The sequence below is a fragment of the Ictidomys tridecemlineatus genome, chromosome 3 (genome assembly GCF_052094955.1).
Source record: "Ictidomys tridecemlineatus isolate mIctTri1 chromosome 3, mIctTri1.hap1, whole genome shotgun sequence".
NCBI classification, from domain to species: domain Eukaryota; kingdom Metazoa; phylum Chordata; class Mammalia; order Rodentia; family Sciuridae; genus Ictidomys; species Ictidomys tridecemlineatus.
The window spans coordinates 76,536,481-76,553,593 of record NC_135479.1 but is presented as its reverse complement, the minus strand read 5'-3'; the positions used below and the strand labels follow the sequence as shown (position 1 = coordinate 76,553,593).

At 32.5% G+C, this 17,113-nt stretch overlaps 1 protein-coding gene across 15 annotated transcripts in view; it reads right to left on the bottom strand.

The window, feature by feature from the left end:
* Dock3 (dedicator of cytokinesis 3) overlaps nucleotides 1-17,113 on the bottom strand; it is a 586,580-nt gene that overhangs the window by 337,855 nt on the left and 231,612 nt on the right. For 14 of the 15 annotated variants that reach the window (XR_013436504.1, XM_078043258.1, XM_021727520.2 and 11 more), the window contains exon 5: nucleotides 10,918-11,014. Coding sequence is in view for 13 of the 15 variants with exons in the window: in XM_078043258.1 (XP_077899384.1) it covers nucleotides 10,918-11,014 (97 nt within the window). In the remaining 2 variants the exon portion in view is untranslated. Of the gene's footprint in view, nucleotides 1-9,207; nucleotides 9,226-10,917; nucleotides 11,015-17,113 lie in introns of those variants that run through there. The other variant, XM_078043256.1, reaches the window with a different exon arrangement.

Below are 17,113 nucleotides of genomic sequence, written 5' to 3'. Positions count from 1 at the left end.
AACATTAAAAACCTAACTTAAGATTCATAGGTATTGAAAAAGAAGTAGCAACATAGACCAATGATACAGAATACCTACTCAATACAATAACAGCAGAAAAAATCCCAAATTTTAGGAATTATACACATTAGACATAGCAAGTTGTATTTAGAATCCCAAAGAGACATGACCAGGAAAAAAAATATCTCTACAACATATAAAATGTCAAAACACAGAGCAAGGAAACATTTTAAAAGCTACAATACAGAAATGCCAAATCACTTAGTAAAGGCAGTACCATCAGAATTACAGGAGATTTTTCAGAAAACTGATAAAGGTCAGGGAGAGCATGGAATGATGTATTTCAAGCACAGGGGAAAAAAAAAAAACAACTGTCATTAGCGTATCCAGGAAATTTAACCTTTAAAATAAAAAAGAAATAAAAACCTTGTAAGATAAGCACAAATCAAACTAATTCGTGACCACTAAGAAAGCATAGAAAATATTTAAAGGAATCCTCCACCTAGACAAGGAAGAGTTGTTTAATGAGGTCAGTGTAACCTTGATAACAAAATTTGACAAAGGCCATCTTATCCGATTGGAGTTATAAATCAATCTTACTCTGGGATATGGGCAAAACTGGAATTAATATTAACCAACAGTGAAATGGATAAGTTAGAATTAACAGCACAGCAATAACAGAGTGGACAAATATAATCATTACAATGAAATACTACATGATCACAAAAGTGAGTAGCCACTCAATCTGGCAACATGAGTAAATTTGTAAAAATTATTGAGGGGAAAAAATAAAAGATTAAAAGCTATAGACAGACTAATATAAATATATCTAGATGATAATTTTATCTCTAAAACATACAAATGTATAGAATTTAGGATTACATATAGTTTAAGACACAGAGGAGGTAAATTAACACAAAATTCATAACAGTCATTAAGTCTGTATGTGGCAAGAAGGGATTTTGGAACCATCTTTAAGATGAAAAGAAGGACTGTTTTGTTATCATTATTATTTAACTGTACATATAAAATATATATTAACTTGTTTATGTGTAATAAAATAATAAATGTAAATAATGTAAAACAATAAATGTAATAAATATAAAACAAGGAAAATGAGTGCTCATTCAGAAGGAAATACATCAAATTGGTTTTCAACCACATAAAGGTACACAAATGAGCAACAGGACAATTCATGATCCCCCAAAAGGTAGAATAAAAACAATTAAACTCAAAATTTGTACCGATAATATGAATATTTAATATTTTAAATGTGATATACAAATATCCTAAGGAAAAGAGTCCCCTCACCCAAACTGTATCCAGTTGTTTCCTAATTGATGGCATTAACTGAATAAATGGAAATGTTAATTAATAGAGCTGATCAATTCACACATCCATATTGTTTGCTTGAAAGCTATATTTCTCAAAATAGAGTATTTTGATGGGGATATAACCTTTTTTGAGGTTTGATCTACACACAAATCTATCACATTCTGAGTACAATTCAGAGTTTTGCAAAATGTATATGCTGTATGACTGTCATCAAAAAGACATACAACATTTTCCTTACTCTTCAAAAGTTTTTGTCTATTTATAGTAAGTTCCCAGATCTACTTCTGGTCCCAGAAAACCATTGATTTTTTTTTCATAAATATACTTTTTCTTGTTCAAGAATGTATTAATTTTGATTCATAAAATATGTACTCTTTGTGTCTGATTTCTTTTATTTAGAGCATTTTTAAGATCCATCAATCTTGTTGCATCTATCAGTGGTTAATTTCATTACTGTTTATTATTTTTTTATACAGATACAGCAAAATTTGATTATTCTTCTATTCATGGATATCTGAACTATTTCCAGATTGGGCTTTTATGCAGAAAGCCACAAACAGTTGTATAAGTTTCTATATCAATAAATTTTTTCAAATTCCTGAAGTAAATATCTTGGGTAATTGCATATTTAATTGTGTAAGAATGCCTGTGTTCTAAAATGGTTGCACTATTTTACTTTCTGATTAGCAACAGAGGAAAGTTTCATCTGCTGTACATCATTGTCTATACTTGATACTGTCTTTAATTTGCATTTCCCTGATAATTATTAATGCTGATTACATTTTCAATAGCTATTCATTTCTTTGTCTGTGATTGTCTATTCAAATCCTTTGTTGGGTTATCTCATTACTGAGTTTTGAAAGTTCTTTTTCTTGATGTGACTCCTTTGTCAAGATATAAGTAAATTAAGTATTGTCTCCTACTCTGGGCTTATTTTTCTCTTCATTATACTATGTTCCAAAGAAAGAAAGTTTTTCATTCTGATGGAGTTCCCAACTTTTTTTTTATGTTACTTTTATTTTTATGGTTTCTAATGACCTTAGAAATCTAGCCTGTCCCTAGGATGCTTAGATTTTTCTGTCAGATTTTTATCATTAAATTTTATATTTGGTTCATTTTTTCCTTCATATATAATATCCACTATTCTCATTTATTAAAAAGGCTTCCCTTTTCCCCCAAAATGCCTTGTCACCTTGTGAAAAATTAATTAACTTTATCTGAATTGTTTCTATTCTGTTCTACTGATTTATATCCCTAACCTTTTATCAATACTATACTGTCTTGATTAGTACATATATACATTCTAGTAAATCTTGATATCATATCCAAAGATATCCAACTTTGTTTTTCAGACAGTATGCACTGAATATTCTAGTCATTTAAATGTATTTTAAGGGGCTGGGGTTGTGGCTAAGTGGTAGAGCACTTGTCGAGCGCTTGCCTAGCACTTGTGAGGGAGGCACTGGGTTCAATCCTTAGCACCACATAAAAATAAAATAAAGGTTATTGTGTCTGCCAACAACTAAAACAAATGTTTAAAAAGATTTTAAAAATATATTTTAGAATAGATTTAATAATTTCTACTCAAAAAATGTCTGTTAAAGTACTGATTGGCATTAAGTTGACACTGTATATCAAGTTTGGAGAGAAGTGAAATCTTAACAATATTTGAGTTTTCCATTCTGTTAACATGTTATCTCTCCCCATTTATTTGGATGTTCTTTAATTTCTTTTTTTATAGCTTTTAGTGAACAGATACTTGCATTTTTCAATAAACTGACCTAATGTTAGTCACAAATGCTATACTAAGATAACGTATCTTGCATGAAGGTGGTAAGTGGAAGTAGTTTATAAACTCAGAATAGGCTGTGATCATGCTTAAAATGAATAATAATACTAATTCTGGAAAACAAATTCCTTTCATAGCAATGTTAATAACTGGCCTCAATTTTATTTTGGCAAAAGGAAAAAGATAACATATTTGTGATTTCTAATGAGTTTTCAGCTTCAAAAAGTATTTGGAGCATAAATATCTATTTAAAATTATACAATCTAGTTTTTAAATCTTTTTTTAGTTGTAAATGGACACATACCTTTATTTTATTTGTTTATTCACATATGGTGCTGAGGATCAAACCCAGGGCAAGCACTCTACCACTGAACCACAACCCCAGTCCCACAATCTAGTTTACATAATAATGTCACCATTTTCCACAACTGATAGTTCTCAGGTAATTTTTTTCCTGTCAAAATAAAATTACTGATTAGGGAGGTTATTTTTTTCTATTTGTTCAACTTAGTGTACATGACAGAAGAATGCATTTCAAAGCATCATACACAAATGGAGCGCAACATTTCAACTCTCTGGTTGTACACAATGTAGAGTTGCGCCATTCATGCAATCATACATGTACCTAAGAGTAATGATGTCTATCTCATTCCACCATCTATAGGGAGATTATTGTATTAACCACTTTAGAAGGATGGGTTTTTTTTCTATCCTGGTTCAAATGTGCATGTATGTATTTTACATGTATCAGTGTGTGTTTATTGTGTGTACACACACATGAATATTTTCTTATCCAAACACCCCATTATACAAATGAAATCCACTTCACTATGTCTATTTATTTCTATATACAGAGAAGCTTAAGTGATGAATCTACTATCACTCTATTATTAGGAAATAGATGCCAAACGTGTATACACACAGAAATATAATGTATATCAAAAAGAGGATGGTGCAATTAATATCTATAGACTACTTGAATTATATATTATTTCATTTTAAGACCTCTTTGAAGTGGGCTTACAATACCTAATCACAGCACAAAAAAACTAAGATCTAATACCAAGCCTAACATTGAAGATGGCAGACTTCGATTCAAGTTCAAGTCCAAAGCTCTTTTCTATTCCACAAAAACTACATTAGAATTTAATCAATATGGCCAGGTGCAATAGTGTATGCTTGTAATCCCAGTGGCTTGGGAGGTTAAGGCAGAAGGATCACAAGCTCAAAGCCAGCCTCAACAATTTAGCAAGTCCCTAAGCAACTTAGCAAGACCCTGTCTCAAAAAATAAAAAGGTATGAGAGTATACCCCCCCAAAAAAGAATCTAATAAATGCTTGCTAACAATGTGATAAGCATGAAAGATAGCAAATTAAGTAGCATAATCCTTTTTAAGCTCTAGTAGACACTACTTAATGACAATATTGGTAGTATTATTTCACATCAGTTGTTGTGCTTATTTTGTAAGTAGAAAGTACCATTTTATTTTTCCTAACCATTAAAACAATAAATATTTACAACTGAAAAATTTGAAAATAGAAGAAATTAACGCTAAGGTAATTGCCACTAATATTTTGATACATATTCCTCATCTATTTCCAAACATGTTTTCAGAATACAGATAAGATCATACTTTACATATTATTTGTACATACACCTTCACTTTATTGCATAACATTTAAATTTTAATGGTTTTTTACATGAAAACAATAACTCATCAGTCTTAAATGGACCATAATTGGAACAATTAGTAAACTTATTTTTGCTACTGAAATTATGCTGCAATGGACATACTTATGGAATAGACTCACCCTATACTATATTTACATCCTCTTAAAATTCTCAGGATTAGAATTACTAGAATCTGAAAAATTTTAAGGTTTTTTTCCAATTGTGCTAACAAAACTTGATAACCAGCAGCAAAGAATGAAGGTATCCATCAATAGATTTTGATAGCAGAAGATAATTTCCATTTTATCTGTTAATTGAAAGGAAAATTATTATCTCATTGAATTAATTTACATCTCTTTTGATCATTAGTTAAGAGTGTTCATTTCCCTAGTCTAGTGTTTGAAAATGGCTTATTTTTGCCTTTACTGATTATGTATTGGGGTCTTCACTGGTTTTCTTACTAATTTTTATACATTCTTTTTTTTTTTTTTTTTGATGCAGCCCACTCAGTGCTGCTCTTGACTCTCCTAGGTTGAAACTTAGGCTGCTGTTGAGTTAGATTCTCTTCTTTTCCACTGTTTTTACATTATGGTATCACATATGCAGGTGTACTCAGGGGTAAAGTTTGGCTAGAGCAGGGAGGGGCAGCTCTGACTAGTGTTTATTCAAAAGAAATTGAAAGATTCCCTTTGAAGAGTGACCACTTAATAAGGCCAATTAGATGAAAGGTAAGATTAAGGAAAACTACAGCAACCAAGGGAATGACAATTGCTACTTCACATCTCGTGTGTTTTACACTGGCCCCTACAATTGCTACTTAGTGCCATATGTCAGGTAATACATATGTGCATGTCTTTTTTTTATTGTTCATTTTTTTATTTTTATGTGGTGCTCAGTATCGAACCCAGTGCAAGGCAAGCACTGTACTGCTGAGCCACAACCCCAGCCCCAACTTTTATGATTTTTTTTATTGGTTGTTCCAAACATTACAAAGATTTCAGAATCACATCGGTTACACATCCACATTTTTACATAATGCCATATTAGTAACTGTTGTATTCTGCTACCTTTCCTATCCTCTACTATCCCCCCTCCCCTCCCATCTTCTCTCTCTACCCCATCTACTGTAATTCATTTCTCTCCTTACATTCTTTCTATAGAAAGAAATCCATCTTTATAGTCATATACTTAAGACTTATTTCTCATACTTTACCATTTATCATTTATTTATATTTTTCTTTTATTTTCAAAGTCAGACAAATTAGTATTAAGAAGCTATTGGCTAGATTCATTCTGGTTAAGCATTAGTACTTCTTCTTGCTGATAGCCAGGTAATTAACTGCCTCTTAGTAAACTTAGATTAAGAAACAACTATGAGGTTTGGAATTAAGTAGGGAAAACAAAGGGAGAACTGTTGAGTTTCCTGCCTAATTTTAGTAATATAACAGATTCTTCTATTCCAGTAGAAAGGCAAATTTGAATATGACTTCTGTTTATTTGGATTAAGTCTTAGAGTAACTCATTTAAACTGTGCCTGCTTGGTAGTTTTTTGTATTCTGCCCCATGAAGTTTGAAAACCTGCCTAAGAGTTATGACTTTTTACTAGAATTAAACACTAGAATGAATTCACTTTTTTAAAATCTAGTTAGCTATGTATCTGACTTCCCATGTGCATAACAGAATGAAAAAATCATTTGACATTAGTCATGTAAACAGTAGGCTAAAACTAACAAGCAACACTGCTGTTGAAATGAAAAAAAAGCAACAAGATCTTATTCATAAAACTGAAAAATATCTAGACATATTAGCAATTTCAAACTTCTTTTAGCTGGCTTGATGGCACTTGCCTATAATCCCAGTGAATCAGGAGGCTGAGGCAACAGGATCACAAGTTTGGAGTCAGACTTGGCTAACCATATATCAAAATTTATAAAAGGGCTGGGGATAGAGCTCAGTGGTAGTATGGCCCTGGGCTTCAAGACCATATACATACAAAAAAATTCTGAGAAAAAGTATAAAAATTATTGTTTGAAACCATCTTCTTTTCAATTATCTCCCACTTTCATGTCCACTCCCACCCCCACCATGTCTGGAAAAACAAGGGTATCCGCCTTTTCCAAGTCTGGAAAAACAAGTGTATCAGGTGTGAATGCACACCTAGAAGATTTTTCAAAGGTTAAATTTTCAAAACTATTACATCAAATAGCACCTCTGATTTATCGAAAACATTTTTTAATGTTATCTACTATAACAGAAGATATCATGTTGGTACCATTTTAACTTTTATGCACATATATTTATCCTCACAAATGCATATCAAATTGTAAAAAAAATTTAAAGGAAAGCTTAGGTGAATCTAATGATTATTAACAATACAATACCTTTATCAAAGTTCTATGTTTTACCTAAAATTCATTGTTCCATATAAATAAAATATTCAATAGGCTGGTGAATTCCACTATTTCTTAAACAGATTTAGCAAAGGAAGTTCATTAGAGCTTTATATGGAAACAAGAGTCATCATCACGATGGTGTTCTTGTAGGTGATTCCTCATTATTCATTTTCCTCTTTTACCATAATAATAGAAACCATGATATTTGGCTAATATATGGTCATTTGGAATAAAGACCAGTTCTCAGACTGTTTAATCTAGAGATTACTTTGTGATTTCAATTTTAACTAATATGAAGTAAGCAGGGAATGTTTTCCACAACTTTTAAGAAGTATTCTTTTTTTATTTTTTTTAAAAAGGCAGATTCCTTTTTTTTTTCTTTCTTTCTTTCATCCTACAAGCTAGACTATAGATATGCTATATAGTATTAGCCATCTGGGACAACCAGGCTGAAGTACAATAAAGAGGACAAAAAGCAGGAGGACAAAATAAGCCCAAGTGCTTGTTTTTAAAATGTATTTAACTACTAATATATATTAATTGCATAGTAAATGGGTTTCATTGTGACAATTTCCATACATGCATATGATGAATTTTGATCATATCCATCCTCCCCTATTCTCCCTTTCCTAAAAGTTTCTCTTCTACTTTCATGTTATTATTGTTAAAGATTCTACATATGAAAGAAATATGATATTTGTTTTTCTGAGCTGGCTTATTTTGTTTAACATGATGATCTTCAGTTACAAACATTCTCCTGCAAATAACATACTTTCATTTTTCTTTATTGCTAAATAATAATTGTGTATATATTCTACATTTTCTTAATCCCTTTATACACTTATGAGTATCTAGGCTGATTTTATAGGCTATAATGAATAGTAGCATGATAAACATGTGTATGCAGGTATCTCTACTTTATGATGGCTTTGCTGCCTTCACATATATACCTATTAGTGGCATAGCATGATCATATGGCAATTCTGGTTTAGTTTTTTAAGGAACCTCAATACTGTTTTCTATTGTGGCTATATTAGTTTACATTCCTACCAAGAGTGTATGAGGGTTCCTTTTCCCCTGAATCTTTCCCAATATTTGCTAATTTTGTTTTCTTGGTAATGGTCTTTCTAATTGTGGCCATTGTAGTTTTGATTTGCATTTCCCTAATGACTAATGATAAGGAACATTTTTCATATATTTGCTGAATATCTGTACTTCTTTTGAGAAATGTCTCTTCAGTTCATTTTCCATTTACTGATTGGATCACTTATTCTTTTGGTGTTATGTTTCAAGTTCTTTATATATTCTGGATATTAATCCTTGGTCAGATGAATAACTGGCATAGATTTTCTCCCATTTCTAGGCTATCTCTACACTCTTCTTCCTTTGCTGTAAAGAAGTGTTTTAATTTGATATAATCTCATCAGGCAATTCTTGTTATTAATTACTGAGCGATTAGAATCCCATTCAGGAAATCACTACCTATACCAGTATCTGAAGTGTTTCTCTTACATTTTCCTCTAGTAATTTCAGGTCTTACACTGGGGTCTTCAATCTATTTTCAGTTGAACTTTGTATAGGGTAAGAGATGGGGATCTAGTTTCAATCTTTTACAGGTTGATGTTCAATTTTCCAGCTCCATTTGTTGAAAAAGCTCTTTTCTCTGGTGTGTGTGTGTGTGTGTGTGTGTGTGTGTGTGTGTGTGTGTGTGTTATTTTTAGCTCCTGTATTGAGAATCAATGAGCTTGAGTCATTGATAACTGTAGACCTGCCATACTAAACTCAGACTATGTATTCTTACTTGAAAAAGAAAAAAATATCTGCTTAAAGAGGTATTATTTCTATCTAGGGTAAAGAATGCCACTTACAGATAATCAATTTCCTACCATAAGACAGTAATAGGCAGCTACTAAAACTAAATGTGAGATATCAAAAGAATAATCCAAAAGATAAAATAATGCCTTTATTAAAGCCCTAGAGTTTAATGAACCCAGGTTTGGGTTCTTGATGTACACTCACTGCTTATATGACTTTGGATATATTCCTTATCCTTTTTAATTTTCAGTTTCCAATCGTAATCTGAAAAGGATAATAATTGTGATGACAATTAAAACAAAATAATAAATGTAAAGTATGACAAATGGGCACAAAGTAAGCATATGTTAATTACATTCATGTGTTTCAGTTAACAACAGACTACATATATAACGGTGGCCCACATCAGCCATCTTAGTTTGCATAAGCACTTTGTGATGTCTGCACAACAGTAAACTCACCTAATGAAGCATTTCTCAGAATTTTTCCCCATCATTAAATACCACATGACGGTAATAGTAATACTATTATCATCAATATGAAATTAATATCTTCTCAATCTTATTGTTTTTAATGAGTTAATGTAAGAATTATATGAATTATATTACTCTCCATCAAAGATCTATCCCCTATTAATCATATCTGTTTGATTTATATTCTTGAATAGTAAAGAAAAATTAAAGAATATATTAGTAAAATGAGTATAGTTCCTATTTACATAATTATTATGATTTAAGAATCATACAACTCAAGAAGTTGTTAATTACTGATTAGACTTGAATTTACATAGAAAAGTGCTAACATTTACATTTTAAATAGAACATTAGCATTGTAATATTCATTTGTATTACTATAATAAATACATTTAATGAATGACTGAGTAACCACATGGAAATCTTTTTCACATGCTTACTGGTTAGTCTGTATCTTCCTGAATGAAATATCTATTCAAATCATTTGCTCATTTTCTAACCAAATTACTTTATTATAATTCAGTTTAGGGACTTCTTTATATGTTCTAGATATAAGCCTTTTGAGGAATATGTGACTTATAGATATTTTCTTCCAGTCTATAGTCTTATCTTTTCATCCTCTTAACAGGGTCATTCAGAGAGCAAAAGATGGTAGTCTTTATAAGTCCATTTTATAAAGCTGTTCTTTTATGAATTATGCTTTCAGTGTGCCTAGCCTGTCTACCTTATTTTCCCTAATTTTTGAAGTTTTCTGGTAGGTAATTTGCCTAGATGCTATAATTAGTGAAAGGACTAAATTGGAATATGTGTACTGCATCATATATAGAACCCAGCAAGACCTTAAGTGGAATGTAAATGGCTCTCTCATCCAGAACTCAAATACTGTTACTTATTTTTAGTGCAGATATTATAATTTGATATTTTATCATCTTCAACTCTCTGAAGTTCATAGAGGATTTTTATAATACTTGGTCTTTATTTCATTTCTTTTATATTTCCAAATAATTGTTAGCCTACCAAAATGTTATATATGGTATTTCCTCTAGACTTAGTAGTTGTAAGATATTACTACATACAATTCCCTTGTCATTAGTCACTATTAGGATCTCAAACAATAAAAGTTAAACTCTTCTCATGCATTGTTTATTCATTTTTATAAAAGCATTGCACACAGAAATCCATAAGATAGCTAAGATTCTTAATGGTATGAAAATTACATTCTAGTGACTAAAGTAGGGTAGAGAGATTACAGACATATGAATATGTTCTCTTCAGGTTGGAAAAACCTAGTCTACTATGTTTTGGTTAATATTAGGAATATACATTTGAAAATCTGAAAATATTAAAAAATTTCAAACAGTAGATTGTGTTAGGTTAGAATATATCTTTACTTGGTACAAAAGAATTTTAATGCTACAGTAAACTATAAACAAATACTTACAACATATAGTTGTTTCCACAGACTGGCCCATTCTTGAAGAGTTGTTGTAACCTCAGTCACAATGGAATCTTCGAGTGGAACCACAGTTTCATACTGCCTAGAATCATAGCCACAATATACAGAGACATTATTTTTGATAAAATCTTAGAATATATCTGCTGCATTTTTCAATATGCTTAATTCAAATTTTAAATTATTGCAAATAGGAAAATAAGTACATCTAATTGATTAAAGACCTTTTGCAGTGATACTCTGCAATGGTATAACTGAGCTGAATTAACATAAAACTATTTGGATTTTTACTACTTAATTTGTAGTTAAATTTTAAGTAAGTCCCATTTGTTGATTCTTGCCATTAACAGATTATGCTTAGTGAAGCTAGCCAATCCCTAAAAAACAAATACCAAATGTCTTCTTTGATATAATGAGAGCAACTAAGAATAGAGCAGGGAGGAAGAGCAGGAAGAAAATATTAACATTAAGCAGAGACACGAGGTGGGAGGGAAAGGGAGAGAAAAGGGGAATTGCATGGAAATGGAAAGAGACTCTCATTGTTATAAAAACTACATATAAGAGGTTGTGAGGGGAAAGGGGGAAAAAAAACAAGGAGAGAAACGAATTACAGTAGACGGGATATAAAGAGAAGATGGGGGGGAGGGGGGATAGTAGAGGATAGGAAAGATAGCAGAATACAACAGTTACTAGTATGGCATTATGTAAAATGTGTATGTGTAACCGATGTGATTCTGCAATCTGTATTTGGGGTAAAAATGGGAGTTCATAACTCACTTGAAACTAATGTTTGAAATATAATATGTCAAGAGCCTTGTAATGTTTTGAACAACCAATAAAAAAATAAAAAAAATAAAAAAATAAAAATTTGTAGTTATTTTCCATTTTTTAATTTGTTCTTTTTAGATATACATGACAATAGATTATATTTGACATACATACATGGAGTATAACTTATTATACCTAGGATCCCATACTTATGGTTGTACATGATGGGAAATATAAGACATGGTTTTTGGCATGAACTTTAAGCACTGAACTATTTTTAGTCAATGAAAACCATAACATTGCCAAAGCCTTGCTTAAGTTTTTTACTTTAAAAAATTGTGCCCTTTAAAATTTTTCTTTCATGCACATTGGGGGGCTTTTAAAAGATCTGAAAGGCATGGAAGAGAATGGATTCTTTTTTAAAAATTATAAGCATTCTATTATGTTGGTGTTGTGTTTTCTTAGAAATAAGTGTCAAGAAAGAATGCTACATCTGATAGAGGAATTGTGACCAAGGAATAGAAAAGTGCTTTGGTTCTCTCAAACCACCTCATAAGCAATATCCTCTATGATGCCAATCCCTATGCAAATGATTGAGGATTTATTGGTGAACAAAAAAGAAAGAGTTCCTTTCTTCAGAGACCGGTTGGTCTGGATAAAGAATCAGAGTGATAAATAATAAGAAAATAGATAGGGACAATGATAAATCTAAGAAGGAACTGAAAAGATTACAATGAGAGATTTCATCTTGGGAACATAATTTAAGATGAGAAAATCCATGAACTTCTTCCTCTCTGAAAAAGTGTTAAGGACCAAAACAATGGAAGAAAAAAAAAAGCTTGACAAGAAAAAGTGTGTGGGCAGGGGAAAATCAGGTATGATATCATAAGAAAAGGGAAAAAATATACCAAAAAATGCTGAGTTGGAAAATAATATCATATATTCAAGATGAGGAAAAGGATGATATAGTTGGGGTCTACTCTCATAGGGACTTTTTGAGAGAGAACAAAGATTTCAGATTTTCACATAAGTAATATATATGAAAAGTTATTGAAAGAAGGAGTAGAACTTGATAATATTTTATAACAACTACACCAATTTTGAGGAACATTAAAATATTTTCTGGGACTATACAGTTCATTTATGATGTCATGAGGTTACTGGAGTTCACATTCTAATTTGTTAGCTAGAAAAAGCACAGGAAAATGCATTTCACAAAATTAGCATTAAGTATCATGTCTTCCTAAAGGAAGACAGCTAACAAAGCACTGAAATGTTCAAAAATGACTCAAGTACATTATACTGAGTGCAAATAAATATATGTTTTAAGTTTTATTTTGTTTTGTATAATTTATTTCAGATGATAAAAATTACCTTGGATTAATACTCCAGCTCTATGAGTATCCATCAAATTTACAAGCTATCTAAAGTAAAAACTTTTTGGGCTGGGGATGTGGCTCAAGCGGTGTGCTTGCCTGGCATGCGTGCGACCCGGGTTCGATCCTCAGTACCACATACAAACAAAGATGTTGTGTCCGCCGAAAACTAAAAAATAAATGTTAAAATTTAAAATAAAAAATAAAGTAAAAACTTTTATCAAGGGTTTGTTGAGAGCAAAAATGTTACAAAGGTGACATTAGCAAGATGGCAAAATAGGTGTTTTCTATTGTCCTCCACCAGTAAAAACATTGATTTGACAGCTACCTATGAATAAAATTCCAGGGGAGAAGTTTCAACCTGCTGGAGCAATAAAAAAATCCAAGAAAAAATACACTAAAAAGGGTGGGAAAAAAGTTTTACTTTATCTGAATCACCCCTCCCTTAAGGTGTCAGCTCAGTGCCAAGAGAAACTCTAAGCACATAATTTCTCCCACAGTTAAAAATGAAACACAGTGGGGCTGGGGTTGTGCCTTGCACATGTGAGGCAATGGGTTTGATCCTCAGCACCACATTAAAAAAATAAACAATAAAGGTATTGTAAAGATACTAGCCAAGAGGCCCACACTCAGAATACTGAAGTGATTAATTTATCTTAGTATTTGAGGGAGGCTGTGAACAGAGAAGAAAGACTATCAAAAAGCCCACTAACAAGTTGCTTTTGATGCACCACTCATGAATCCCTTCCACAACTGGCTCAGTGGTACACAAGCCTTATGTACACAAATGTGACACAAATGTTACAAGAGCCTTCCCACCTCTTTCAGGTCAGCTCCACAAGCACTGCTGTACAGATTGGGAGTGTGAGTGCATTTTTTTATCTTTTGTGGTTCAGGGGTTGAACCCAGGTGTGCTCTTCCACTGAGCTACATACCTATCCTGTTAAAGCCTGGCCTCAAACTTCTGAGTAAAAATATTGTTGGTCGAAATTGGGTTGATAAAGTCAATGAACTAAAAGAAAAGCACATATCAATCAATAATACTTTGTCCAGAAAAGCTGAACAAAAGCTAAGGAAGTTCATTAATAAACTGCCTTGTAAGAAATGCCAAAGGGAGTACTTAAAGATAAAATAAAAGAATGCTAATCAGCGACATGGAAACATAAAAGTATAAAATGTGTTAATCAGAATACTCTAAAACTCTACTCAAACCCAGAAAACTCTATAATGGTGATGTGTAAATCACTTACAGGAATTAAAATAGAAAAGACTTGAAAATAATTATAGCTACAATAATTTGTTAATTTATATACAACAAAAAGATAAGTTTTGACATCAAAAATAAACTGTGGGTGGGCAGAGTATTATTTTCCATCAAAATTTTTATCAGTTTTAGTTTTATACAAACCTGATGATAACAACAAAGAAAAACTTTCTACAAGATACACAGATGAAGAGAAAAAAATCAAAGCATACAACTTCAAAAAATAATCAATAAGGAGACCAATAACAAGAAAAGAGATTGAAGCAATCATAGAAATGAAAATCAAAACTATAGTGAGATTTCATCTCACTCCAATCAGAATGGCAGTCACCAAGAATACAAGTAATAATAAGTGTTGGCATTGCTGGGGGTGGGGGACAAATTAATGCAACCACTCAGGAAAGCAGTACAAAGATTCCTCAAAAAACTAGGAATGGGGGTAGAGAGAGAATATGGTGGAATAGAGAACAGCTGCATTCCAAGTTGCACCGTGGGGTGAGACAATGAGTATTCAGCTTCTGAGCAACGTGGATAAAAGAAGAATTTCACTAAAATGTAATATCGTGCACTAAAAGTGGCTTAGAGACTCAGAAATTTGGATATGATTTAAATAAAGAAGAAAGCCCACTGCCAGTGGCCACTGAAGTGGATTCACCACAGATAAAGTGAGGAAGAATAAAGGAAGTCACATTCCAAGCTTTGTCTTGGCAATGTCTTGGTGCAGAGACACCTCAGATCAAAAACACTGCCTAAACTTATCTGACCCAAGGGGTTGCACTGCAAGTGGGTCCTTAAAAACCATACCCAGATACTTAAACAATCATGCTCTGTATCAAATGGCCTTCAAGAGCTGGGGGGGGTGCATCTTGGGGCATGCCCCAAATGGCATCTGTGGGACTTGGGAGATAAGAAACACACCGCCACAATATCTCAGCAGGTGCCTGTGGAGGGACCCAGGTAGTGGCTCACTGAACATGAGAAACAGTCACAGAGTAGCCTATACCCAGAGGGATTTGAGTCAGAAGAGGAAAGAGAAGCCTTTGTGTCTGGAGGCTCATCTGAGAAGCTGAAGCTGGCCAGGGGTCTGAGTGGGCAGTGGATAAGTTCATTGAGAAACTAACATTGAGAAGGCTGTACTCCTGGGCAGCAGTGAGTGGAGAATCAGGCCTCCTTCCCCATGACTGGATTTCTTGGGAGGCACCTGAGAACCAGACCCACGAAGTGATCAGCTAATGTCTGATCACTAGTCCTAGGGGTGGGTCAACCTAGTCTACCCAAAGAACACTCCACTCAACAAAGGCAAATCAGACCTGAGGCCGAACTACAACTCAGTGTCACCTACTAAAAACTCCCTTCACACAACACTGCAGAAATGGTACCCAGGGAAGTACACTAAACTGGTCAGGGGATCAAAATGCAAACTGACTATATGTCTTAAACCTATTCCACCTCATATTGGTGAGAAGGATAACAGGATTCTATCAAACAGCTTTAATCTTAGGAAATTCCAACAGGTATCTCACAGAGAAACACAAAACCAGAAAAGGGTTAACATTCTCCAACTATATTCTGGTAGTATATAACTCATAAAAAATTAGAAGGACTATTAGACATAAAAAAGATTACTCATTCCAGTTAAATATTTTGACTATCTCAGTGAAGAAAGTACCCTCAGGTACTTTCTTTTTTTTTTTTTTTTTGCCAAAGCAATCTTGAGAAATAAAAAATCTGGAGGCATCACACTTCCTGACTTCAAACAATATTACGAAGCTATAGTAATCAAACCAGCATAGCATTGTCATAAAAGTAGACAAATGCACCACTAGAATAGAATAGAAAACTCAGAACAGAGATGCCAAGAATGTGCTATGAAGAAAGGATAGTCTCTTCGATAAATAATGTTGTGAAAAAGTGCATGTGCAATAAAAGGGATGTTTTCTTACATCATAGTCAAAATTCAACTAAAAATGTTGATTAAGGACTCAACAAAAGACCTGAAACTCTAAAACTCCTGTAAGAACACATAAGAGGAAAGCTCTCTAATACTGGTCTTGGAGTGGTTTTCTGCATTTGCTACCATAGCACAGGTAACAAAGAAAAGACAAATAAGCAGGCCATATAAAGCTAACAAGCTTTTGCACAACAAGAAATGGAAAATAAAAAGGCATATTGGAATGGGAGAAAATATTTGCAAATCATATATCCAATAAAGGGTTAATCAAAATACATAAAAAATTCTTACAATTTAATAGCAAAAAAAAACAAACTTAGTAAATACATAACTCATTTAAAAAGTACACAGATTTTTCTCAGAAAAGAGACTGCATGGCAAACAGATGTATGTAAAGGTGTTCAAAATCACTAAGCAGAAAGGAAACACAATAAAAACTAATTTAAAAAAGAGTAAAAAGTGACACATTTTTTCCTATCATCACCAGCATCCAAGGATTTTGAAATAAATATGGTTTAATTTACTGTAGTTTCCTTAAATAAGTCATACTGATATTTTCAGATTAAATAAGCCAATGAAAAAATCCTAAGAAAAATTCAGAATTACTTACTATACTTATTATCACCTCACACCTGTTAATATGCTATTATCAAAAAGTGAAAAAATAAGAAATAATGGTATGACATTTAAGATGGCAGAATAGAGGAGGCAGCTTTCCAAATTCAAAAAATTGGTTAGGCATATGGTGAGTGAAAAAGTGGGGGGCTTTGTTGGGAATTAATACTGGGCATTCAAAGCAGATCAGGGACTCAGGAGGTAGGATAT